Source organism: Camponotus vicinus, unplaced genomic scaffold (assembly GCF_025532165.1).
Source record: "Camponotus vicinus isolate PSW18456_S1 unplaced genomic scaffold, iyCamVici1.0 SCAF_1, whole genome shotgun sequence".
Lineage (NCBI taxonomy): Eukaryota > Metazoa > Arthropoda > Insecta > Hymenoptera > Formicidae > Camponotus > Camponotus vicinus.
The window spans coordinates 17,459,541-17,484,334 of NW_028141945.1; the positions used below are offsets into that span (position 1 = coordinate 17,459,541).

The 24,794-nt window shown below is 36.0% G+C and overlaps 4 protein-coding genes and 1 long non-coding RNA gene across 11 annotated transcripts in view; 3 read left to right on the forward strand and 2 right to left on the reverse strand.

The window, feature by feature from the left end:
* The first annotated feature begins 478 nt into the window (after positions 1–478).
* LOC145959202 (uncharacterized) lies at positions 479–3,782 on the forward strand. 2 transcript variants are annotated; one of them, XM_083077829.1, is made up of 3 exons: positions 479–549; positions 1,457–2,090; positions 2,376–3,782. In XM_083077829.1, exons 2-3 carry the CDS (start codon positions 1,480–1,482, stop codon positions 2,860–2,862), a joined length of 1,098 nt encoding a protein of 365 aa, XP_082933955.1. In that variant the 5' UTR covers positions 479–549; positions 1,457–1,479; the 3' UTR covers positions 2,863–3,782. The 2 variants fall into 2 exon arrangements, with proteins under 2 accessions (XP_082933955.1, XP_082933956.1); XM_083077830.1 differs by having other exon boundaries at positions 499–549; positions 1,493–2,090; positions 2,376–3,781.
* On the reverse strand, positions 3,315–4,281 carry LOC145959203 (uncharacterized). The gene is made up of 2 exons (XM_083077831.1): positions 3,846–4,281; positions 3,315–3,533 (listed from the first exon to the last, which is right to left on the reverse strand). Exon 1 carries the CDS (start codon positions 4,153–4,155, stop codon positions 3,847–3,849), a length of 309 nt encoding a protein of 102 aa, XP_082933957.1. The 5' UTR covers positions 4,156–4,281; the 3' UTR covers positions 3,315–3,533; position 3,846.
* Positions 4,282–7,664: 3,383 nt separating this feature from the next.
* On the reverse strand, positions 7,665–8,903 carry LOC145959215 (uncharacterized). The gene is made up of 3 exons (XR_014434944.1): positions 8,800–8,903; positions 8,166–8,246; positions 7,665–8,057 (listed from the first exon to the last, which is right to left on the reverse strand). It is a non-coding gene; the product is annotated as an uncharacterized LOC145959215 (long non-coding RNA).
* Positions 8,904–8,982: 79 nt separating this feature from the next.
* LOC145959213 (neurotrimin) overlaps positions 8,983–24,794 on the forward strand; it is a 402,237-nt gene continuing 386,425 nt past the window's right edge. For 3 of the 5 annotated variants that reach the window (XM_083077841.1, XM_083077847.1, XM_083077848.1), the window contains exons 1-2: positions 8,983–9,247; positions 18,199–18,374. The gene's annotated coding sequence lies outside the window, so the exon portion shown is untranslated. The remainder of the gene's footprint in view (positions 9,248–18,198; positions 18,375–24,794) is intronic. The other 2 variants (XM_083077844.1, XM_083077843.1) reach the window with 1 other exon arrangement.
* LOC145959212 (uncharacterized) lies at positions 19,239–23,678 on the forward strand. Of its 2 annotated transcripts, XM_083077840.1 has the most exons (3): positions 19,239–19,563; positions 19,966–20,860; positions 22,672–23,678. In XM_083077840.1, the coding sequence occupies exons 1-2, from the start codon at positions 19,389–19,391 to the stop codon at positions 20,853–20,855; spliced, it is 1,065 nt and encodes a 354-aa protein (XP_082933966.1). In that variant the 5' UTR covers positions 19,239–19,388; the 3' UTR covers positions 20,856–20,860; positions 22,672–23,678. The 2 variants fall into 2 exon arrangements, with proteins under 2 accessions (XP_082933966.1, XP_082933965.1); XM_083077839.1 differs by having other exon boundaries at positions 19,966–23,678.

The following is a 24,794-nucleotide window of genomic DNA, read 5'->3' on the forward strand; positions in this document are numbered from 1 at the left end:
TAAAATAAAAGTGCTTTTTCAGCTATGCAAACATTTTTAATTCCGCATTTTAAATGTACGTTCACCACGGAAACTTCACAATTTATGCTCCGCTCGAAGCTTCAAGTTCGTTTCACGACGAACGTGGCGAGAGACAATTTTTCTTTCGGCATTTTAAAGTCCCAAGCTCACGCGTCACCTGATTAAAATAAATCCGATTAGTTATATAGATCCGATTAGAGTGAGTAATTTCTTTAATAAGACGGTAATCTCTGTAACACAATTTAAAGTTACTTCCGCTGTTCTTACGATCGATACCTTTTTCCGGATTAAATGCCAATGAAAATATACTTAAAACGACAGGAACGATAACTAAACGGTTCGTCACGCTTAGTTCGCGGCATAAACTCGTTTGTGACGTTATTAAAAGCCAATGAAAGTCGGCTTCGTTATCTTGAAAGAGTGGGGAGATATAGCTCATCGTGCCATAACTTTCTACGCAGCGCTCATTCATTACGTGTAGCTGGGTTGGCCCCTCGTGACACGGAGGTCTTTAAACAAGAGACTACGGTATCGTAATTGTGTCTTTAATATGTGTACGATTTTCGCGAATCACAATATCTGATAAATTATACGCTTGAGGAAATTATCGCGAGAAAAAATAATTCCCCGATTTATTGAATAAATCTAAACGAAGATACGTGACTGGACTTTTATCAAGTGTATTAAAGCTACGTTTGACACGTGACATTCCTCGTCTAAAATTAGCTCCAGATCTTTCTCTTTACTTATTCAAAATCGCTAGTGAGTGCTTTAGAAATGAGAGGAAAGAAATGAATAAATAACAGATGATAAATGGATTAAACAGATGATATAATTACTATATATATTTAATATATATGCAAATTAAAGTTAGAAGAAAAAGTAATATTCTCTATTTGAGTTTTTAAAACTGCTGACTGGGTCGGTCAAATGAATGAGGAATCGTCAATGAGACGAATGGAGGGGAGACATTCCAGTTACGTAACGGAGATGGTGAATTTCTAGTTAGCAGTGGCCTACGATAGAGAATTCTACGAGTAATTCTATAATTTGTCGAGATAAAGTATATTTAATAAATCATTTCTTTCGCAGTAATTTGCATACAATTGCGACAACTATTCGTATCACTTGTTTGGTTATTAGTGGTAACGCTCGTCTACGTCGCTCCACGACTGGTTCTCGAGGCCAACAACACGATTAAAATGTTTTTAATTATTCCGGCGACTCGTTGCATTTCGTGACGATAAACATTATTAACGTGCGCGGCACTCGTCGCGACAACGTTATTAGGACGAGGAGGGCATAAGGGAAAAAAAAGAGAGAGAGAAAGAAGAAAAAATTCCTCATAATTCTCGATTTTCCGACTTCAAGTGCGCGCGCGCGCGCGGGTTCTCGTAGTGCCGGTGTCCTTAATTGCTGCCGTGTTTTATTACAGCGATATTATTTTTCCCTTTTGCTATGGCCGACCCAGATTTCCGCACCAAGTCGGAGGTGCAGTGCCGGTGCGGAGACTGCGATTTCATGAGGCAGGAATTGATACCGGAGATGGTGTACGATCGTCGCTTCTGCGAGCCCGGCTCGAGGGAATTCGTCGAGTTCGATTCCCTTGACGTGGAGCATCTCGGGATGCACGATTACAGCACCAAGTTATACCGGGTGACGGCGAGGGTGAAATTTTCCGGCGAGACGTGCAGCTTCCCTCTCGTTATCAAGTTGCTCAAGGCGGACGCGGAATCTCCGCCGTCCGGCCCTTTTCAGAACGAGGAGATATTTTATACCAAGATGACCCTCGAGTACGGGACGGATGGTGTACCCAAGTGTTATCTGTCCGACCTGGGTCGATACGGTCGGCCGGTCATAGTGTTGGAGGATCTAGCTGTGCGTGGTTACGCACATGTAGACGATAAATTAGACGAGGATCACTTCAAACTGTGCGTAAAAGCTCTGGCGACGTTTCACAGCAGAGGATTGAAGCTCAAGGCGCAAAAGTTTCCCGTTTTCCGAGAGTTCTACGCAAAACTGTCTGTGTCGGACAGCTTGTATTCTGTTCAGCAAATACTCCATGCCAGGTAAATCACCTTTTAATACGTACGCACGTTTAAAGGTACCGAAACGATTACACGTTTTTTATAGATTATGTTAACATTTATTATTATTATAATTAATGTTACATTGAATTAAAATATCGCGCGAGATCATTTGTATCGATTCCTGATTTTAAGATGTGACCAATACGTAATCTCTGTTGTTAATTTTTATAATAATAATGTATTATTATAATTGATATTTTATTAATTAAAAAGTATCAAAGTAGAAAGATTTGTAAGATACCCTCGATCTCTTATTGCTTGTAGCGAACATTTGAGCTTGGCATCACTCGAGTCAAGTCTCGTTGAGAAAGTAAAAAGAAAGCTACACGAAATGGAAAGTCTGGCCACGGAGATCAACGATGTATCGATCGTCTGCCATGGTCATTTCACGCGGGATAACGTATTGTTCAAGCACGAGAATGGTAAACCGAGCGACGTAAAGATGATCGATTGGGAAACAATGAAGTACGGCTCGCCGGCGATCGATTTTGGTCTTATTCTCTTCGCCAACATACCCGAAGAAGGTGAACTATCGAAAGTCGAGGCATTCTGCCGGAATATTTTACGACTTTACTTGGATACCGTGAAGGAGGAATATCCGGAAGTGGAGCGCGAACTTTTGGAACGGGACATTATCGCCAAACTGCTATTGGCATACATTAGCTTGTGCAATGACGATCCGATTAGAATCACGTACGAAGAACTGGGGATGATGTTGCGCGTGCTCGATGGTCTGGGTAGCCTCGATTAGAACTGCTCGTACATGTTGTGTACATTGGCAGTTTATTTGATCCTCTACGATGTACGCGATACTTGTTTCACGTGTTAAGCTCTATCGCAACTTTATCGCGCGTGTTCGCGATAAGAACATACATCGAAGAAAGTGTTATTAACAGACATAAAAGGGTGTGTCTGAAAAAAGCGGATGTTATGGCTTCATATTTTACAAATGATTCTATCTCGATATTTAAATTTTTTTTTGTATTTAAATTCGTGAACAAATAAATTTTTGTAATTACTTTTATAATTACTCGTTTCAATTATTTGTTTTAAAATTATTCACGTGTTTAATTCTTGCAACTCTTATCGATGTCTGTAAAATCGAGAGAAATGTAGCGATTTTTAAAAAGCATAGATTGATCGCGTCGTAACAAATTATTATTATTAATATTATTCTTCCTCGATCGTAATAAACTAACTCTGTATGTTACGAAAGCTTTATTATTGCATCTCTTTGTTTTAGTATTCAGCATTACATTTATACGATTGAGATGTTTATTTTTTACACGTGATGAATGTATTGTATAACAGCTGCCGTTATGATATATAACGTCGATGTCCAGCAATGAAATGCAGCCTTGCTGCTTGGAAATGCAAGCTCGTATTGTTACGGATTATGTTGCTCTCGACGCTGATATTACCCTAGTTTAATATTTTTAGATTTATTTGCCAATTTCACATCTTTATTAATCTGCATTACATATTTGTCGGAATCCGTTAGGATAATTCCGATTAAAACTTTCTAAAAATAGGTAGCTATGTATAAAGAAATTATTATTATCCAAGGAATATTTCTCAATTATATAATTCTAAGTTAAATTTATGGAGAGAATTCATATATGTAAGTACATATTTTTTAAAAATATAAACGATAAATAAATTACAATTGTCTTGGAATTATTCTATACATTTCCCGAAGAAATCAGGAATTATCAAGAGTTATAATGATGTTACTTCATCTCTCAGCCGTTTGCGCAGCCTCGGTTCGCTCCAACGCGATATTTCGGGAAGCTTGCGGTTGAAGTCTCATTGGCCGACGTATGTCAGGATTCGCTTGTTGGTTCAAGGATACCCAATATATAGCGGCCAACAAAAAGATCAGGATGACGGCGGAGACGAGCATCCGTCTTGCTCCACAAGTGGACTTCACCATCGCTGTTATGACGGGAGAACATGCCGCCGTGACTTGCTTTGACGGAGTGCATTCCTGCACTTGCTGGCTGCTGTTACACGGGCAATGCGTTCTTGTCAGTCCCCACCCCATTTGGAATTTTGTAATTTTGACTGTTTCGTGTCGAGAAATGTGTGTCAGCCAAATTATAGTTGGAGTTGAATCCGAATCAGATTGTCTGAATCATGACAGCGGATAAAGAGTCGATCGTCTGTCTTTTTAAAAAACCGCTGATCGATTGTACACACTCGAAAAACAAACTCGAGACTTACTTCATCAATTAATCAAATTGGGAATTTAAATTCAAATTATGTAATCTCTTGATTAAAAATAAAAAATAAAAAATGAACGTACGAATTAAGACCAGAACATGAATGTTAGATTAATACATCTCTCGATACAATTCCAATTTAAAAATTCTACTTTCGTCCCTTTCCTGATTGCATATTAAATAACGTAATCGCTTATATTTTCTTCATTCTGTAAATGATAGTCGCGCTGATTTTACGGTGCGATTCGAGCAATTTTCTGTTTTGTCGTCAGTCAATCTATTTTATTAATGAAAACGGTGCATACGAAATACAAATGAGACTATTCCCATGCGCGATGTTATTCGTGTGTCAGGTGAATATATTTAGAGGTGACCGAGAGATTCGGTGCTTCTGGAGAATCGTCCGTTGCAGAGAAACGGATAGAGTGAGAGAAGTTGGAAATTATGTACATAGTTGACGACCCCTTTACGGCTTTGGCGTTCGTCTATTTCTACGATTATGGTACAGATGTTTGTGGCATGTTGATCGCGGTCCTGCGGCGCGGTTCGTATATAGAACAATGTTATGCTTCTTACGCAGGCATAATGCATTCGGCCGCGTTTATGTTTTCACTCCAACAACTTGCCGGGCGTGATCAGTGTTTCAGTTTCACAGCCGTCGAATATACGAAAGGGTCTAGGTAGATTGTTTGCACCGTCACTAACAAGCCGCGTCTGATTTTATCATTTTTGCTTTTCAATCGCTATCACGAATGCGTTTGCGATAGAATGATATATTTCAATTTTGATATAGTAGCCTCGTCTCGCAGAAGCAATGGAATTGCACCCGATAACAATTTGCTATTCCTTTTGAAAATAAAATTGTGCCGCGACGGAATTTTATACCATTTCATTTAGGAAATGAAGGTAAATTAAATTAAATGATATTTTTATATGCGATCAAAAATGAAATCTACTAATTACGATAAAAAGTTGCATTACTCAATGCGCACATGATTATCACATTGTCTTGTATTATTGAAAAAAAAAGAAAATGTTTAATCAATTTAATTTTTTAATATTGTAAAGTAGAGCTTGACCAGAATTTAATGAAAAAATACTTGTTCAAACAAACACGCTGTTGCGTAACGGGATTTTTTCGTGGTATATTATTTCGAGAGTATTAGAGGAAAGCAAGTAAAAACAACTCGTCTAAATAAAGATTCACTTAACGGTCGACAGTTATTTCAAGATTAGACCGCAAACGAAGATGACAGAATGCAGCCTCCATTCTTTTCATTTCGATTTTTCTTTCAATTTCGCGTACACGATGCGAAGAGGCCAACAAACTAGAAAGATTTGTGAACGTTTTATAATGAAGCACCTCTATGGGAGGCAGGCAATTTAATTTTGTAAATATTAGCCACGTATCTCTCTCGAGTACGCATGCAAGAATTAACATTTATTAAAATTTTATAAAATTACAGATTTAAAATTTTATCAAGCTGTAAATTTAATAATACGCGATATCCATATTTTATGTTGAATGAGAATACATGAAGAAACAAAACGCTCGATACGATCGTCTCGATATAAAATCCAATCAAGTTTTATCGTCTAAATTAATTTAAGAAAGATGCTATCACATCAGTCGCTTTCGAGATATATGACTGACGATGTAAATACGCGCGACGGGCCAAATTATTATGCGGCATATATTCTAACCGAGGAATGCGGCTCGAAAAATTTCCAAACGCCCGCGTGTTTCTCACTCTTGGCCCATTAAATTTTTCACGCTTGCATACCAACATTATGCCCGAGAACCAACATTCCTCGTGGTCGAATATATTCTGACATCGCTGACTTTCCTGAAGGATGGTCCTAGATTGTACGACGGCTGCGAATATTGTATATGTCGCTCTTCTTATCATATGAATTATGATAAAATAAGCGTACAATAATAATTCAATTTTTATTACGTTTAAAAGAAAGAAATTTTGAAGGTTATGAGACAAAAATATAGAATTGATTTCATATTGTATATATGTAGCATAATTATTATTTATATATTGCAAAAATATTGATAACAATTATACGAATATTTGAATCATTATTATAACATTTGGATCGATTAGCTACGCTGTAATATGTTGAAAAATAATACTGTGTAAGTGATGCATGTAACAAAATTTTGCAGAGAAATAAAATGCAGAAGGCAAAAAGTATAAATTATAAAAACCATTAATTACTTTTGCGTTACAACTGCATACATATTTATGTGTACCTGATACAATATTCGCAAATTTGTTAATTCGAGATTAAAATAGAAAATAATTTAAACTCACTAGTACGGTGCGCAACGATGAAGTTACTGTAGTTGATGTGTAAAATACAAATACATCCAAATTATACACACATACATAAAAAAACAATGTCAAAAGTAACGGGTATTTCAAAAAGTACTTATACTGCGACTAATTAAATTTTTATCTCGATTCTTTATTTAATAAAAAGTTTTAATTTTTGAAAAAAACTTTTTAGATATAAATTTTTTAAGATATAAAATGTGAAAAATATATAAAAATATATTTATATATGTATAATCTAAATAATTATAAATTTTAAATAATATTGAAACATATTTTATACATCTAAAAATAGTAATAAAAAAGTAAAATAAGTAAAAATATATCAATTATTATGTTAATATCTTATATACATATATCTTTTTGGGGGGGTATTGCGAAATTATATGAATCAAAATTATAATTTAGAATATTTTTTTATTACATCCGTTATATTACGTAATGTAAATAATGTAAGATAAATAAAAAATATAAGCAATTCTCTCTCTCTCTCTCTCTCTCTCCCTCTCTCTTTCTTCACAAGTATTGTGAATACAATATTTAAAATTATAAAATAAAATAGGTTATAAATTGTTTACCTCACGTTTTGCGTTGCTATGTGCGGGCCTTTTTTATTCTGTTCTTTGATGACACTCGCGAAAACACACAGTAATTATGATCGCGCGCGCACTAATTAGCAAAATAAAATGATCGTTAATCGTAGATAACGATTCGATATCTTCTCATATTTGTCGCGTTTAGGAACCCAGGTAGAACATGAAACTCATAATGACATCATTATGACGTCACCTAAAAGTCATTTTTAAGTCATAGAAAAATCATAATGATCTCATTTGATATACTTTTGGCAATGTTTTGGTGACTTATTTATATATATATAAATAAGTATATTACGCAATTACTTGTTTATTTAATTATTCATGTATATTTTAATTATATTTAAGCAACATAATCTTTTTAAAATTATATAACGCGATTATTGAACTTAAAAATTTATGATTCTTTTTGTCATCTTTAACTCATTTTTTAATCATTTTTGTTTAGGTAACTTTTAAGTGATAAATAAAATCATGATGACGTCATAATGATGTCATTATGAGTTTCATGTTCTACCTGGAAAGATAATATGATATCACGCGTATGAAACAGCTGTGTCTGCTCATCGAATCTCAGTGTGCAAATAATAATGACACAAATCAATCGAATATAAACTTTATTATAGAATATAATCGCGTTTCACACTTTCTCCTATCGTATTTCAAAAGATAAGGCGACGACACATGTCATTATCTTCTCGAGGTTACCGACACGACTGATTAAACAGTCGAGTGTACGAATATTGAACACATTTATTACTACCGTATTGTCGATCTATGAATCTAAAAAATATACATATAAACATTGGATATAATAATACACCGCAATTATTTCGTAGTACGTTAAATATTTTGATATATATTGAACGCGCACGAATACACAGTTCTTACTTTTGTGACGTATGCTCGCTACTGTTTATTTCACCGCGACTTTCGCTACATAATATGACGTCATACGTCTGCTCATCAAATCTTGGCGCGCGAATAATAATGACAAAAATTAATCAAACATAAACTTTATATATAGAATACTTTATATATAGAACTTTATATATAGAATATAATCGCGTCTCACACTTTCTCGTATGTGTTGTTATCGTATTTCAAAAGATAACGCGACGAGAAAGACACAATAAGTCATTGCTTACCTTCTCAAGGTTACCGACACGACTGATTAGACAATCGAGTGTACGAATATTGTACACATTTATTACTATTGTATTATCGATCTATGAATGTAAACAATATATATATATAAATGTTACATATATAATAATACGCCGTAATTATTTCGGAGTACGTTAAATATTTTGGCATATATTGTACGCGCACATATACACAGTTCTAGCTTTTGTGACGTAGCTTGCTATAGGTCGCCGCGACCTTCGCGACTCAAATTCTGACTTCTGACGTTATAGTATCTTTCAAGACGCGCGACGCGAAAGGACGGCCGCGAGGTTCTCTTCCTATAATTACGTATTATAATTAGAATATCGACCGTGCAACATTAAATAATTAATCATACGATGGACATTATGGCCGTTGACCGAATTTCGAAGAATTTCGATGCATTTTCTCTTCCGAAAGAATCGTATCGTGACATATTTCGTCGGGTTTTATCCGCGGATATTTCGGGAGTGCCGAGTGAAGCACGCATCGAATGAATATCATCGCGAGTGAATCTTTGCAATGACGCAGATATGAGCATCATGGCCGTTCTAAGTGGAAACTGGGACTTATCGTTAGAGAAATTCGATATTCTTCCTCTTCAAAAGAATGTTGCAACACGTTTTTATCCGCTAAGATCGCGTTTTCGAACGTGAAGTGTCGAGTGAAGTATCGTCTCGCAAATGAATCTACTGGACTTGTGTGTGTTTCTACAAAAAGATAGGGAGGATCGGATTACAACGACGTTTGGTCTGGAGCACAAGATGGTAGATGACTTGGTTACCCGGACGGGACATTATCTATTTGTGAGTACATTTTTTCACTAATATGAGAGAGAGAAAGAAAGAGAAAAAGAGAAAAATTCTTCTTAAATATAATATATGTATTCGAAAATTTTTTATAAATATAATTATATATATAAATAAATTATTTATAAATTATATATAAATAAATATAATTATATTCGAAATATATTTATCGTTTTGACACATCAATATTTTATATATATGAAGAATAATACATATTCGAAATATATTTTAAGCACAGCTATTATTTCAAGCAGTTAATAATGAAAGAACATGGTAAAAAAAGCACCATATATATATACGTATCTTTAACTAGATTTCCACAGCTAATTTTAAGCAAAAGTGTCGATCTTAATGCTATACTAATTTATGGAAAGATTAATATGGAAACAGTAAATATACTCTACGATGCATTTCCATTTTATTTGCGGACAAGAGGTAGGAAGAGCGTTTCGACACGAGAGAAATCGAGCTACAAAAGGTTAGATTACGATTCCCGTGAGATTTTTCGACGGGATGCATTCGCGAGAAAAACGCATTTCGCTCGTTATACCGCGAACGAACTGGATCGTCGCGCGCGATGTTGCATTATACACGGTGTTAAAATTGTCGTTATCGTTTTACGGAATTTGCTTGCGGTGCGCGATGTCGTCGAGAGAGAGAACGAGAGAGAGAACGAGAGAGAGAACGAGAGAGAGAGAGAGAGAGGGAGAGAGAGGGAGAGAGAGGGAGAGAGAGAGAGAGGGAGAGAGAGGGAGAGAGAGAGAGGGAGAGAGAGAGGGAGAGAGAGAGGGAGAGAGAGAGGGAGAGAGAGAGGGAGAGAGAGGGAGAGGAGAGAGAGAGAGAGAGAGAGAGAGAGAGAGAGAGAGAGAGAGAGAGAGAGAGAGAGAGAGAGAGAGAGAGAGAGAGAGAGAGAGAGAGAGAGAGAGAGAGAGAGAGAGAGAGAGAGAGAGAGAGAGAGAGAGAGAGAGAGAGAGAGAGAGAGAGAGAGAGAGAGAGAGAGAGAGAGAGAGAGAGAGAGAGGAGAGGGAGAGAGAGGAGAGAGAGAGAGAGAGAGAGAGAGAGAGAGAGAGAGAGAGAGAGAGAGAGAGAGAGAGAGAGAGAGAGAGAGAGAGTTACGTGCTTCTCGCGGAAACAAGGGAGAGAATAGGCGGACGGGGCAGAGGTGAAGGGGAGGGGGGAGGGGGAGGCAGGGGAAACGTTGCATGCCTAATCAGACAACGACGGCAGACAGTGCTTTATGCGTTCGCTCCATCTGCAGATTTCCGTTTAATAACGTCATCTGTATGCAGGAGTACATTATCTTTAGCCGTCTCTTACTCTCCCCCTCCCCTCTCTCTCTCTCTCTCGCGTGTTCTCCCTCCCGCTCTTCTCCCTTTGAAGGATTCCCGTGCATTTGCGCGGCTTCTTTCCCCGTGACGATTTAGCGGTAGTTGTTTAACGTGCTCGTTAAGCGCTACTTTGGACGATTCGTCTTCGAGCCTCGTCGAGTTAGTTTCGTGATTCTCGCCATAATGCGATTTTCAAAGGAATCGAGCGTAGGAGGGACGCGGAAATAAAGTTCGCATTCTCAAATGTTCTTTCATGTTAAGAATATAATTGTTTTTTTATTCTTCCGTAATATATTTTCTACCGTGTAATATATTCTATATTATATATCTAGATTTTTTCTCTCTCTTTCTCTCATTTTAAAGGTAAAAATATGCAGCGCAACGGAGTATTTATAATTTAATTAATAACACAGTTGCGGAAATTTGTTCATATTTTTTCATTAATTTATTCACATTTTACCGGTGAGCTTTTTAACTTTATTACGCATTTTGAAAAATATAGAATTTACGAGTTTCGCTTCTCTCTACCGTGCGTGCAATATACAAATAGCAATATAAAAATGATATAGTGATAATTTAAAAAAAATGAAAATTTATTAAATTTAGAAAAACTGTTTTTAAAATTTATATTACGAGATTTATGTGAGATGCACGAGTGATTCATTGCGTTTTCTTCCACATGACGTTTCGTAATCTTCTCATTGAACTTAAGAGATACTCATAAATTAGTATTACGATACCTTCTTTTTAGACAGAATATTTTCTTCGTTTTTTCTTCGTATATTTACCTTTGAAAAAAAAGTACAGAGGGAATTCTTCCATAAGAAAGTTCCCAGCCTGATATCGACTACGTTGACGATCGCGGGACTTTGTCTACATAGACGAGCTAAATCTTGGTCTTAACCCTCGCCCACCCTTGTCAAAATATGTATGTCGGGATAAGTTCCGTGCCTACGATCTTAATCCGACGGTTATCCGGCACCGGTAATTTACGTGAATCGGTAGCCTCCGTGTGCGACGATATTGTGCCTGTCCTTAAAAGGGATCTTTAAGCACACACACGATATAATTAACATGTTCAAACTTGTAACGATGCACCCCGAATGCATCGGGGTGCATCGGGGGCCGCGTAACGGCCCAGCTTTAAAAATCCGACCGCCGCCGAAGACCGTCGACCGGGCCCGAACGAGCAGAGCGCACCGGCCCGCGTTCGGCGGCCCCGAACCCCTCCGAGCGGGCCCGAACCGACCGACTACGTTACCCCGTTCGGTAGGGGTAATTCCACAATACGCCGACGCGGGCTAATTAGAGGAGTATAAAAAGACGGTCTCGGCACGGTTCAGATCAGATCCTTCCGATCCTTCTCGAGCCAAGCTAGTCTGACGGCAAGCAAGCGAAGAGAAAATCCGAAGCGAAATCCAAGAAAGCCAGAAGGTAGTGCGAACGCTGCCTCTGCCGATTGATATCGGTGCTTGCGGAATCGCCTCCACCCGAGATCCGAATATCAGGCGTCGCACCTATTCCGGGGGTGGAACTTGAGCCGCCTCCGACGCTTGCTAGCGTCGCGACGCCTTCCAAAACCTCTAATCCTTAAAGGGGAAGAAGTTAAATAGCTAAGCCGAATAACCGCATCGATTTAAAGTATCGAACAGCTGAGCAGTAAGAACCGCGGCAAAAACTGCGACACGCGCGGCTTCGGCGAAATTCACCGCGCGCTCGAGGAATTCGATATTCAGCCGAGCGATTATCCGAGAAATAAAATTAACGGCAATATTAATAATTGTAACGCACTCCACCGCGAGATCTGCGGCCGATTAAATTACATCGCGGCGAGCGAATTGCAACGCGACGATTCCATTCGCGCTGCGCGAATATACACTATATGTAAATACGTGAGTCACAATAAAGGTTTTGTTATCGTAAAGCACTCATCAATTCCTGGAACCCGACGCCCAATTCCGACGGCTATCCGTACATTTCGCGGACACGAAAACCGCACGTTACAAACTTAATTAACATACCATATTAAACAGCAATCAAATAACGAATTGCAAATTGAATTATTAATTTGAATTATATTTGAATTTAATTTGAATTATTTGAATTTATGCTCACTCGATCATTGATAACGTAGTAAATATCCCAGGTAGCAAGGTGTCGTCTATTTGACGTCATGAATTAGTCATTCTTATGACGAATCTGACGTTTAAAATGACGTCCTAATGTCGCAAAAATGACGTGGATTTGTCACAGGTACGTTACGTCATATAGTGACGTAAAAAATACGTCACATAGTGACATAAAGAATACGTCATTATTTTCGTGTTATTACCCAGGTAGCAAGCACACGTCATTTTGACGTTCCAAACTGGTCATTTTTGGTCATATGTCGTCAAAATGACTGATTTGTTACATGACTTTATATTGACGTCTTGAATAATTTTCATCAAATAGCCAGACATTTATTTGTCCGACTTATAAGATCGATTTAATATCTGAAGCCTCTCTATTGAGATTGTATCAGAAATTAAATCGAAGTAATATTTCTAATTTTATCTGTCACTCTTTGCAAACTTTATATAACTCTTATGACTAAAACTAAATACGAGAGAGATAGCGATCATAGCGGTAAACGAAGGAACTAGCGCTTGGAGTATCCGTCTGACGTTAATAATTGGTAAAAGATGTGACGTTGCAAATACGTCGTAGGTTGGATAAATACAGGACGTCATGAATTAGTTGCTATAATGACGTTAGTAGTACGTCGTCGATTGGGGTATCAGTCTGACGTTAATAATTGGTAAAAGATGTGACGTTGTAAATACGTCGTTGGTTGTATAAATACGGAACGTCATTAATTGGTTGCTGTAATGACGTTACTAGTACGTCGTCGATTGGAGTATCTGTTTCACGTTAATAATTGGAAAAAATATGACGTTGCAAGTACGTCGTAAGTTGGATAAACACAGGACGTCATTAATTGGTTAAAAAAATAACGTCATTATTACGTCTTACATAGGTAATATGACGTCAATTATCTAAAATGACTAACTAATGACGTCATATAGACGTCATCTTGCTACCTGGGATATGTTTACATAATTTAATTTAATTGATGGAATTTAGTTGACACATCGCGATATATTTTCTAATCTTTTCTAATCATAGTTTGTAAATCTTTAACATTTGTTACTACGTTTTGAACGTACAATTTTAAAACGTTAAATACGCTATATAAATATTTTATTTTTCTCATTTCTCTTTAATGGGTACCTTCTATCTCTGTAGGATAAATTTCGATGGCAAAATTGCAGTGGTTCGTGAATATTTTAAGAAATGGTATTCGCTTTATACGTGTGTCTTATATCACGCAATTTCGTTAAGACGAGCTAAAATTATCTTAACAGGCCCTTTTCATTTCGCGCACAATGGCTAACCGTATCGCAGTTTTATGTCAGATTTTACTTGCAGTCGCGAAAGAGAATACATCAGCGCTATGTCACAGATATTAAAAATTAAACTACTAAAAGAACTATTGCGTTCGATGCATTAAATTAAAAATGGACGAATTTGTTTGAATTAAATGTTAAAAGTATACAAGATCTTATTTTTAATTTTATTTCAAGTAGATCTCGATTAGAGAATGTTAATCGGAGGGTAATGAGTTACAAGTTTGTTACAGGTACTTAAAATTAAACGTTACGGAGTAACGAGACGTCGGCTTTAAGACAGTAATGAGACATCGACTTTAAAGTGGACGAAAAGAATCGGATAAAGGGAAGCGCCGAGAACCTGTACATACGATTGCGATTCTCGCGTCTAACGTGCCACTAAATTTAACAGCAGTCATTCCTTGACAATTCTGCGCTCGACGAAATCTGCCGCATGAAATTTACACGCCGTTAACCTTTTGTATGTGTTCCTCTTTTTCATGCGATCGCGCCCGTCGTCTTCGTCGTCGACTTACCCGGGATTCGATACGCCGTTATCGTAGCTAGAGATCTCGCACATGCACATGAACGTAAATTTACTTTTCGAGGATCGCGATACTCTCTTTTTCCTGCTCCGTTCTTTTTTTTTATTGAGACGCTCCACCGGAGATAGTCGCGAGCTTTAAACTTGGCTGACGTCGTGCTTTAGGAAAGAAATCTCACAGATTTGGAATGTTATATACGATATAATTGTGATAAATAATTAATAAAGATATATATTCTTTGGCGCAAAAAAATTGTTAAATTCTGACATGTCTCGAGTTTCGGAAATTGAATTTTTTCGACTTGATTTTCTGATTTGGAATGTTATATACGATATAATTGCGATAAATAATTAATAAAAATATATATTCTTTGACGCAAAAAAATTATTAAATTCTGACATGTCTCGAGTTTCGGAAATTGAATTTTTTCTTGATTTTCTGATTTGGAATGTTATATACGATATAATTGCGATAAATAATTAATAAAAATATACATTTTTTGGCGCAAAAAAGTTATTAAATTCTGATATGTCTCGAGTTTCGGAAATTGAATTTTTCCGACTTGATTTTCTACAGGAATCATCGAAATCCGCTCTATCGGATCGTGATATTTTGACAATGAGTAATGACAAGTGCAACGCCCGCTTTTAATTCGCGACGGGGCTCGGAGGTGTCAGAGATTCGTATTTCATGGACGACTTAATCGATAAATTATTGAGGGATCTATGGAACCCGAGGGTGGTTTCGCGTTATTCACCGATTGCTATGCCGTCGCTAGTATGTATAAAAAAAACTCCATAGAGAGACACGATTTTATGACACACCTGCGATTTGTTTTCCTGTTTAATGCACACGCGCGTTACTTCCACACAACACACCGGGAATTTTATCTTTCGATGGGTTTCATACGATCGATGCTTCGATCGGAACGATTGGTCGCGAATGTGTCGCGTGACTATTATAGATCGCTTTCAGGAAATACGGTAGTTCGTCTTGCAGGAATTGATATTGCTGCGATTTATCATTACAACAGCACAGCATTGACTTTATTCTTTGCTTTGATCGTATTTATTTTTTTCTACGTCGTAGTTTCTCTTCTCTCGGAATTACTTAAACCAAATATGATTCAATTAATACGACAAATTTCAGCTAATTTATTGTAATACAACATACGCGAATTTGTTTATTTATTTGAAAAATTATAGATCATTAAATAGAATTAATCATGTACATAGAAGTATAGGCAGTTACCCTATTTATCCTCTATAAATATAAGTCCTGCCAAATTTAGCACGCTAAATAGGGACTCGGCAGCTGATAGGCGCTCATATCCACATCCTTTGATACGCGTTATTTACTTCGTGGCTACGCGCAAATATCGGCATTACTATTCCTATTTGCTTTCCGTTTGTCAATCTGCGCGAACGATGGACCATTACGCGCATCAGTTACAGCCGGCGTATTAATTGCTCAGAAATGAAATTACAATGCGATAGTCCGTGAACGGTATAGATACATTTCCTATTGATCTGATTGTAAGGATATTTGATATAACGATCAATGTTTTACATTAGCCGATTTATCGATATTCGCGTTAAAAAAAATTACTATTACATCACGTGATGTTTTGCGCTTCCCAGAAAAATGATTGTGTTTTACATCCGAGTATAAAAATTCTTTCATTATTCATAGATTTAATACGAAACGAAAACTATATTCTGACGGCAAAGTGAGAATAATTAATAATTTCACAATTTTTTTGCATGTATATTTTATATACGGATGATTGTCGTATGTACGACAATTAATATTACACAGGGTGTTCTGGACTTAATAAAAAAATAGTTGAGCGAATAAATATTTTTTTTATGCTCGATCTGAGAGAAGAGGTATCCTGTATAATTAATCGTACATACGAGAAGCGATGATTAATTTTACATGAAATATAGATTTTTAAAGCGAAGATTTAAAAGCTTTTTTTTCCTTATCCAACGACGTCTGGCGCGAAATAAATTAAAGGCCATCTCGATTGCGCTCTTCTCATCCGTGACTTAGAGTGAATCGCATTCTTTCGCTATAACGTCTATCGGATCGAAACGAACAGGACTAATTTGAAAATAGAAATGACACCCACAACTGCGTTCCAGTCAGCCGAAGGAATCTCTTTATTATAGCACGCCGTAGAGTATTGCGCGATGAGGAATGCCCGTCTTTTTAGCGATAATGACGATGTTCCGGATACCGGATGTTCGATAGCGAAGGAAGCCGTTGAGCAAGACAACTGCGTTCCGCGGATGTATGTAGTCCATGGAGCATTATCGATGGATCTCTCCAACGCGCGCACGTTTAATGAAAAAATGATGCGTTTCCAAGAGCCGATTTATCTCGCTTCGCGTTTGCACTAATTTTCAAATGGCCATAATCGTCCGTAATCTATCCGCCATGCATTATCGTTCGATCGAATTATCATTTGGAATTCGCATAAACGGCTCATATTTAGGGCAGCTCTGACCAACCGAATTTGCTTTCAGCGATAGCTGCTTGTAAATAATGAAAATTATATTTAAATTTTGCCAAATATTTATGGAATGAAAAATCACGATATTCGATTCGTTGATATCATTTTTTAAATAAACAAAAAACTTTTGCGAGGTTTATTATTCATCTTCCATTAATTTTAATATTAATTTCGATTGTTATTTTTTTTTTTTCGTTTTCTCTTTCATTATTTATAAATAAGATTTAGATAAAATTTTGATAACAGATTTATATAAATGTTTCGATACGTACGTAAAAGAAAATATTGAATCATTTCATCTTCTTTTCCTTCACCGAACGATTATATTTTATTACGTTGGCAATCCCAAAGATGAACCGCCTGTAATTCGATAATAGTTGGCTCCCTCTCGTACTTTTCTTTCTGGGTGACGAGCTTGCTTTATCTTTTTTTCTGTCAGCATCTCTTGCTCGACTCGTTTATCGTGTCAGTCACCGCGTTAGCAGCCGTTCCTCTCTTTCTTATCAAACCGTGGCGAGGAACGTTAATTAATCGATGCTTTCTTTGATTAATAATGCTGCTGTATATAAATTTTATCATGAAAATTTTTACCAGAGACTTGGCCGTTCAAGTAAGATCGCGAAGCTTGATCATATATTACAGATCATGTATCATATATTCGCTTTATCTTACTTTCACTTTATCATCGTGTATAAAAAATGAAAAATTTTGAGATATTTTAAGGTTTATTTCGCGTCCGGAGATTTTTACAGAAAATAAATCAAACTTTTCCGCACATATATTTTGAAATTGAAATGATTAATACTAAAAAAAAAAATTTCTAATATTAGATTTTATTCAAAATTTTAGAATTTATTTAAAAGATTGAACTAAATAATATATACATATAATATGTAATTATTATATTTATTTATTTATACATAATTATTATATTTTTATAAATAATATAAATAAAATTATGTAATTGTATTTTTTCAATGAGCGCAGCCTACCCTCATAAAACTAAAGACAAGGTTTTTTATTTCTTTTTTATTATTAGTCATCATATTTTTAACTTTTTCTGTGCTATTTTTGCTGAAATTGTATTCAGAATTTAAATCGACGAGTTTTGTGGTGTCATTTTTAGGTACACTATCGCCGGAATATTCACGAAAATTCACTTGCATATGAAGAAAGCAGTACGGAGAAGATTGAGAAACTTGTAATCCAATTTTTATCGTCGTACACGTAATGAAAGAGAGAGAGAAATGGCTGTCGCTTCTTTCCACGAATCTCTCACTTTTTCGTGCAATTTCGGTAACGGTGAGAAATAATTCTGAATATGTTCTTCATTATACCATTGCACGAGATGGAAATGTAATGTTAAATGTCTCGCAGATTAATAAAAACTCTTTTCATTTCCTATTTCTGTCACTATAAGTATATTTAACAAGCATCTTCAATTCTTAAAATGACGTATCTTTTCGACACATTATATTTCTTATAAAGATCTGCGATTTTAAAAATAGGAAAGACTACTAAGTATCTAAAAAGCACTTCTTCGAGTCATTCATTGTTATCGAGTAATTTTACATTTTACGTCAAAGATTTATAAGAGTTTGAAAAAAATTGAGTTTCACAAACATACATATATAACTAAGCTAAAAGTTTTATTAATAAAGAAAATGATTTTCAAAAATTGTCTCATTCAATAAATATTATCGGCAGTTATTTATTTTCTACAGTCGATATACGTCAATATAAGCAATTTATTGTTATTAAATGATTTCAAAAATTGTTTTATTCAATAAATATTATCGGAAATTATTTATTCTCTAAAGTTGATCGATATACATTAATATAAGCAATAATGTATTTTTCATGTGAAATAAATATATACATATATATATTAGAAAGAAATTGATTGAAAAAAATTTGAGAAAATAATTATTATACATATTATAGTTTTATGAACAAAAATCCAACTCATTTACTTTAACTTTTTATCTTTAAACGCTTCTCTCCGATTTTCTGTCGATCGACCGTGTTTGAGAACCGGTGCATAACTACGTGCGGTAGAGTAAACAGAATAGTAATTATATTTACCGTCTCGTTCTCGATGATAGAGAAATAATAATGTAGTACTGCTCCGCAGTGCTCAACTTCACAACATATTCAGAGTGTAATTTATTTAAATTTGGGCGTCGTTCCGCCCGTCCAGTCTAGGTGTCACTAGGCACCGTCTCGCCCTCTATATCCTCATATTGTTTTGTTGTGCGACGATTTCACGACGTATTATAGAGTGTTACAGTAAATAGTCAACGAAAACAGGCAATTATGTCAAATACAAGGAAGAGAAAACGCTCAAGATCTCATTCTCGAGATAAATATAAAAGAGAGCGAAGAACGGAAAGACAATTACAAGAAATGCAAGACCAGATCTCTAACCTAACCAATACGGTTAGACAGTTGGCGGAATCACAGTCTAAAAATGGAAAAGAAAATCCAGAGGGTATGTAAAATTGAAACAAACTCTTCTGTTCCACACGAACGTTGAGTTATCAAAAAACCATGCGGTTTTTTTTTTTGTAAAAGTGAAACAAACTCTTCTGTTCCATACGAACGTTGAGTTATCAAAGAACCACACGTTTTTTGATACTGAGCATTTGGTAAATAAGTTCAATAAGAACAAGAATTTACAAAAAACACACATTAAAGTGTTACTCAGTTTGGTATTTTATTTCACTTACTCCCTCATAAGATGGCAAAAATCCACACGATTTAGTCAGCAAGTAAAAAAAAAAAAAAGCACAAATAGTGCATAGTAGGGTGCAAAATATGCACAAATAGTGCATAGTACAATACAGATGCTACTCCTTATCATTCTCCCATTAAAAGATGTTCGTTTTTTCAGATATGACAATAGAGACAAATACTAAAAAAGTTATTGTGCCTCCTAAAGATACATCTGTTCCCCTCGAAATAGTTGAGCCTGCAGTCGAAGTAGTCGAGGCTGCAGTTGACGCAGATCAAAAGGACATCAACAGAAATGAGATCCAAAAATTTCTGGGAATAGATCCTAGCGAATCTAAACAATTAAAGATAAATTTTAATGAGGAATTAAAAATCACATGGACAAGATGGATGAGAGATGGTCTTTCAGTTGAAAAGAAAAATCGTATTTTAGAAACGTACTCACGCAAAGAAGATTTTTATACAGAGGCTCCGAAGATAAATACAGATATTATACCAATTCTAACAGATATTGCCAAGAAAAGAGATCAACATTTTGCGGACACTCAAAATTGTGTCGGAACGGCAATATCAGCGTTGGGAGCGGCAATATCAATGATGTTGGATGAACCAGAAGATGATATAGATCAGGAAAAATTCTCCGATCACTTATGCCATGTAGGCCAACTCTTGGCAGAGATTTTCCACCAACACTCACTCGCGAGAAAATCCTTCATCACTCCCCTGTTAAATAAGTCACTCAAGCCAACACTGGATACAACAATCTCGGACGAGTGGTTGTATTCAGAAAAATTCAGGGATGTGGTTAAAGAAGCAAAAATTATTGAAAAAGCAGTAGTTGGCCTTAAACAATCGGAAAAAACTCATAAGACTCAATCAATCCCTCGTAACCAGGGAAACTGGAAATACCCACCTGCGAATTGGAAGCAGGTGGGAAATTACTACAGACGACCAATGTTCAAATTCAGACCGAGAAACCAGGGAACCAAACGGGAGTCTCAACGGAAACCGGCAGCGAAAACGACGAGCCGCTCATCGTCGAAGAAGTGATTAAAGTAAAAACTATAGCTGGTCATCTCCAATAGTTTAGTAACGCGTGGAAAGAAATTACGGATGATAAATTTATTTTAAAGTGTATTAGAGGATACTCAATCAAGTTTAAGAATAATCCGACACAAGAGATAACTCCGAATGAACAGAAATGGTCAGCAAAACAGAGCGTAGAAATTAAAGTTGCACTGGCCCAACTAATAACAAAAAAGGTTATAGAAGTATGTGTAGAATCAGACGATCAATTCGTATCCCCTTTTTTCCTCGTTCCAAAACCAAATGGCGCTAATAGATTTATTATTAACTTAAAAGAACTGAATAAATTTATAGAGCCAATACATTTTAAGATGGAAGATATTCGTGTGGCTAGAGACTTAATTAGAAAGAATGATTTTATGTGCACTGTAGACTTGAAAGATGCGTATTATTTAATTCCGGTAAAAGAAAATAATAGAAAATTTCTGAGATTTCGTTTCGAAAAGAAATTGTACCAATTTAATTGCTTACCGTTTGGCTTATGTACAAGTCCATATATTTTCACAAAAATTATGAAACCTGTGATTAATTACCTGAGACGCGCAGGTATTTTATGTATTATTTACCTTGATGATTTTTTATTTATAGCGAATTCAATAGAGAAGTGTAGAAATAACGTTAAAAAAGCAGTGAAGCTGTTAGAACGACTAGGATTTATCATAAACTATAAAAAGAGTTCCTTAGTACCTAGTCAAAAAAGTAAATATCTAGGATTCATAATAAACTCAGTAGACTTTTGTCTAGAATTAGATAACAATAAAAAACAAAAAATTGTATCTCTGATAGAAAAATTCCAAGAAAATAAATGGTACAAAATTCGTGAAGTGGCACAATTGTTGGGCACATTAAATGCAGCCTGTCCGGCAATAGCGTATAGTGTCATGTATTGTAAAAGAATGGAAAGAGAAAAATTTCTAGCCTTGAAATTTAATGATAACAATTTTGAAAGAAAAATGCAAATAAAAAGTTCAATGGTTGAAGATCTCCAGTGGTGGAAAAGAAATATCCTAACGGGTTCTAACCCCATTAGAACCCAAAATTATTCGTTAGAAATTTTCTCAGACGCATCTCGGACTGGTTGGGGTTGTTATTGCAACAACATAAGCTCGCATGGTACATGGAACGAGGAAGAAAGAAAACATCATATCAATTTTTTGGAGCTATTGGCAGCATTTTTTGCACTAAAGTGTTTTGCTTCAGAAATTTCGAACAGAGAAATTTTGTTACGATTGGATAACACCACAGCGATCTGTTATATAAATAGAGTGGGCGGTATTCAGTTTCCACATCTAAGTAAGCTGGCGAGAAAAATCTGGCAATGGTGCGAGAACAAAAAATTGTGGGTTAAGGCCTCCTATATCGCATCCAAAGAAAACGTTGAAGCAGATGCAGCCTCTAGAGTCACAAATCTAGATACGGAATGGGAATTATCGGATAGATATTTCAAAAAAATTGTTAAAAACTTTGGAAGGCCTTCAGTCGACCTTTTCGCTTCCAGAATAAATAAAAAGTGTAAAAACTTTTACGCCAGATTCCCGGATCCAGATGCATCAGCAATAGATGCATTTACAGTTTGCTGGAAGAAAATAAATTTCTACGCGTTTCCCCCGTTTGCACTCATTTCACGTACTTTAAGGAAAATTATTCTCGATCAAGCAGAAGGGGTGGTTGTAGTACCATTGTGGCCAACACAACCGTGGTATCCTCTATACAAGTCCCTTCTTATTTCAAAATTGCTAGTATTTAAACCGAATAAACATCTTCTAATATCACCTTACAGGGACAAGACGCACCCCAGAGCTTCCCATCTTTCCCTGGTGGCAGGGAGATTATCATATCAGCGTTATTAAGAAATGGCGTAAAAGAAGACTCTATAAATACCATGATTGCCTCAATCACTAACTCTACGTTGAAACAATACCAAAGTGCCTTAAAGATGTGGTGGGAGTTTGCCCATGTCAGAAAACTAGATATTTATAATGCCCCAACTCCGGATATATTAAGTTTTTTATCAAAAAGATTCAACGATGGGGCAAGTTATAGTGTAATAAATACAAGTAGATCGGCAATCTCACTTATCTCGTTAAGAGACATTTCTCAAGATGGTCTCATAACTCGTTTTTTGAAAGGAGTCTTTAAACAAAAGCCGACTAAACCAAGATACGCCAGCACTTGAGATACAGCCCCAGTATTAAACTACATTGAAAAACTTCCTCCAATGTCTAAATTAAAGATTAAAGATGCAGTTGAAAAACTAACAACCTTATTAGCATTATCAACGGCACACAGGCTTCAGACTCTAGCGTTAATCAATATTGAAAATATTTCAAAATCCTCTTCGGGAATTACAATAAAAATACCGGACCAAATTAAAACTTCAAGACCAGGGTCTTTTCAACCGGATTTATATCTACCTTTCTTTACGACAAAGCCTAGTTTATGCGTTGCATCTTGCGTGCTGGAGTATGTGGAAATCACAAAACACTTAAGAGATAGAAGTAACAAAAGGTTATTGATTTCGACAATTAAACCATATGGCCCAGCTAGTCCACAAACTATAGGACATTGGATAAAATCTTTGTTATCCAAAGCAGGTATTGATACGGAACAATTCTCAGCGTATAGCACCAGACATGCAGCGGTCTCGGCGGCATTTAATAAAGGAGTAGATATCGCAACTATTAGGCGAACAGCGGGCTGGTCAGCACAGTCTCAGACATTTATGAGATTTTACAATAGACCGATTCAATCATCCAATGATAGCTTTGCGCGCTCTGTATTATTATAAAAAAAAAAAAAAAAAGGATCAGTAATAAAGATTGAGTTATTGAAGACGCTAAAAATCTACATTATTATTTCTCTATCATCGAGAACGAGACGGTAAATATAATGGAATGATCGAACGATCCCGCCGAAGGCGGGTGAAGTTCGATCGAGATTATATTTACCGTCTCGTTCGAAGATGATCCAAGTCCCCCCCTCATGAACCCAGGTTATTAATACCCAGGATCATCATCAAAAAATATAACTCAAACTTTACTATAATGTATACAAAAAACAATATGAGGATATAGAGGGCGAGACGGTGCCTAGTGACACCTAGACTGGACGGGCGGAACGACGCCCAAATTTAAATAAATTACACTCTGAATATGTTGTGAAGTTGAGCACTGCGGAGCAGTACTACATTATTATTTCTCTATCATCTTCGAACGAGACGGTAAATATAATCTCGATCGAACTTCACCCGCCTTCGGCGGGCTCGTTCGATCATTCCATTACTGAGTAAAATGGAATTCAGTTCATAGTGTTTATCTTTTGTGTAACAATGCCATGTATCTCGCGACGGACAGATCTACCTACTTTGACGTAATGCCATTCGCGAGTACGGCGGGAATTGACGACATCTCCAAGACGATTCGAAGAATCTGACTGGCATAACCGTCTCTGAATACAACGAGGCATTAAGAGTACTTATGGGACAATTCGAAGATGGTTTCGTAGGTTCTTCTATCGGGCATGTAATTACATGGGGGCTGTAACGAACGAGCCGAATAATAGCTCTTAAATAATGTACTCATTTTCAGACTGAACCATTATCTTTTCCATGTTTTTTCCTATTTTTATTTTAAATGTCAAAATTCTCTCTCTCTCTCTTTTTCTCAGTAGAAACTATAGAAGAAGAATCCTGATTCACTATGTTGTGTAAATTTAATTAGAGATTGAAATGCACATATAAAAATGCACACTTGTGAAATAACGCAAATCTCTATGCATTTCTATATATTTACTTAAATAAAATTTTAGTTTTTGAAATAAATTATTATATAATTAAATAAATATTTATATAAAATTATAACATTTTTTTATTATAACAAGCTTGCTGCATTATTACTCTTTAAT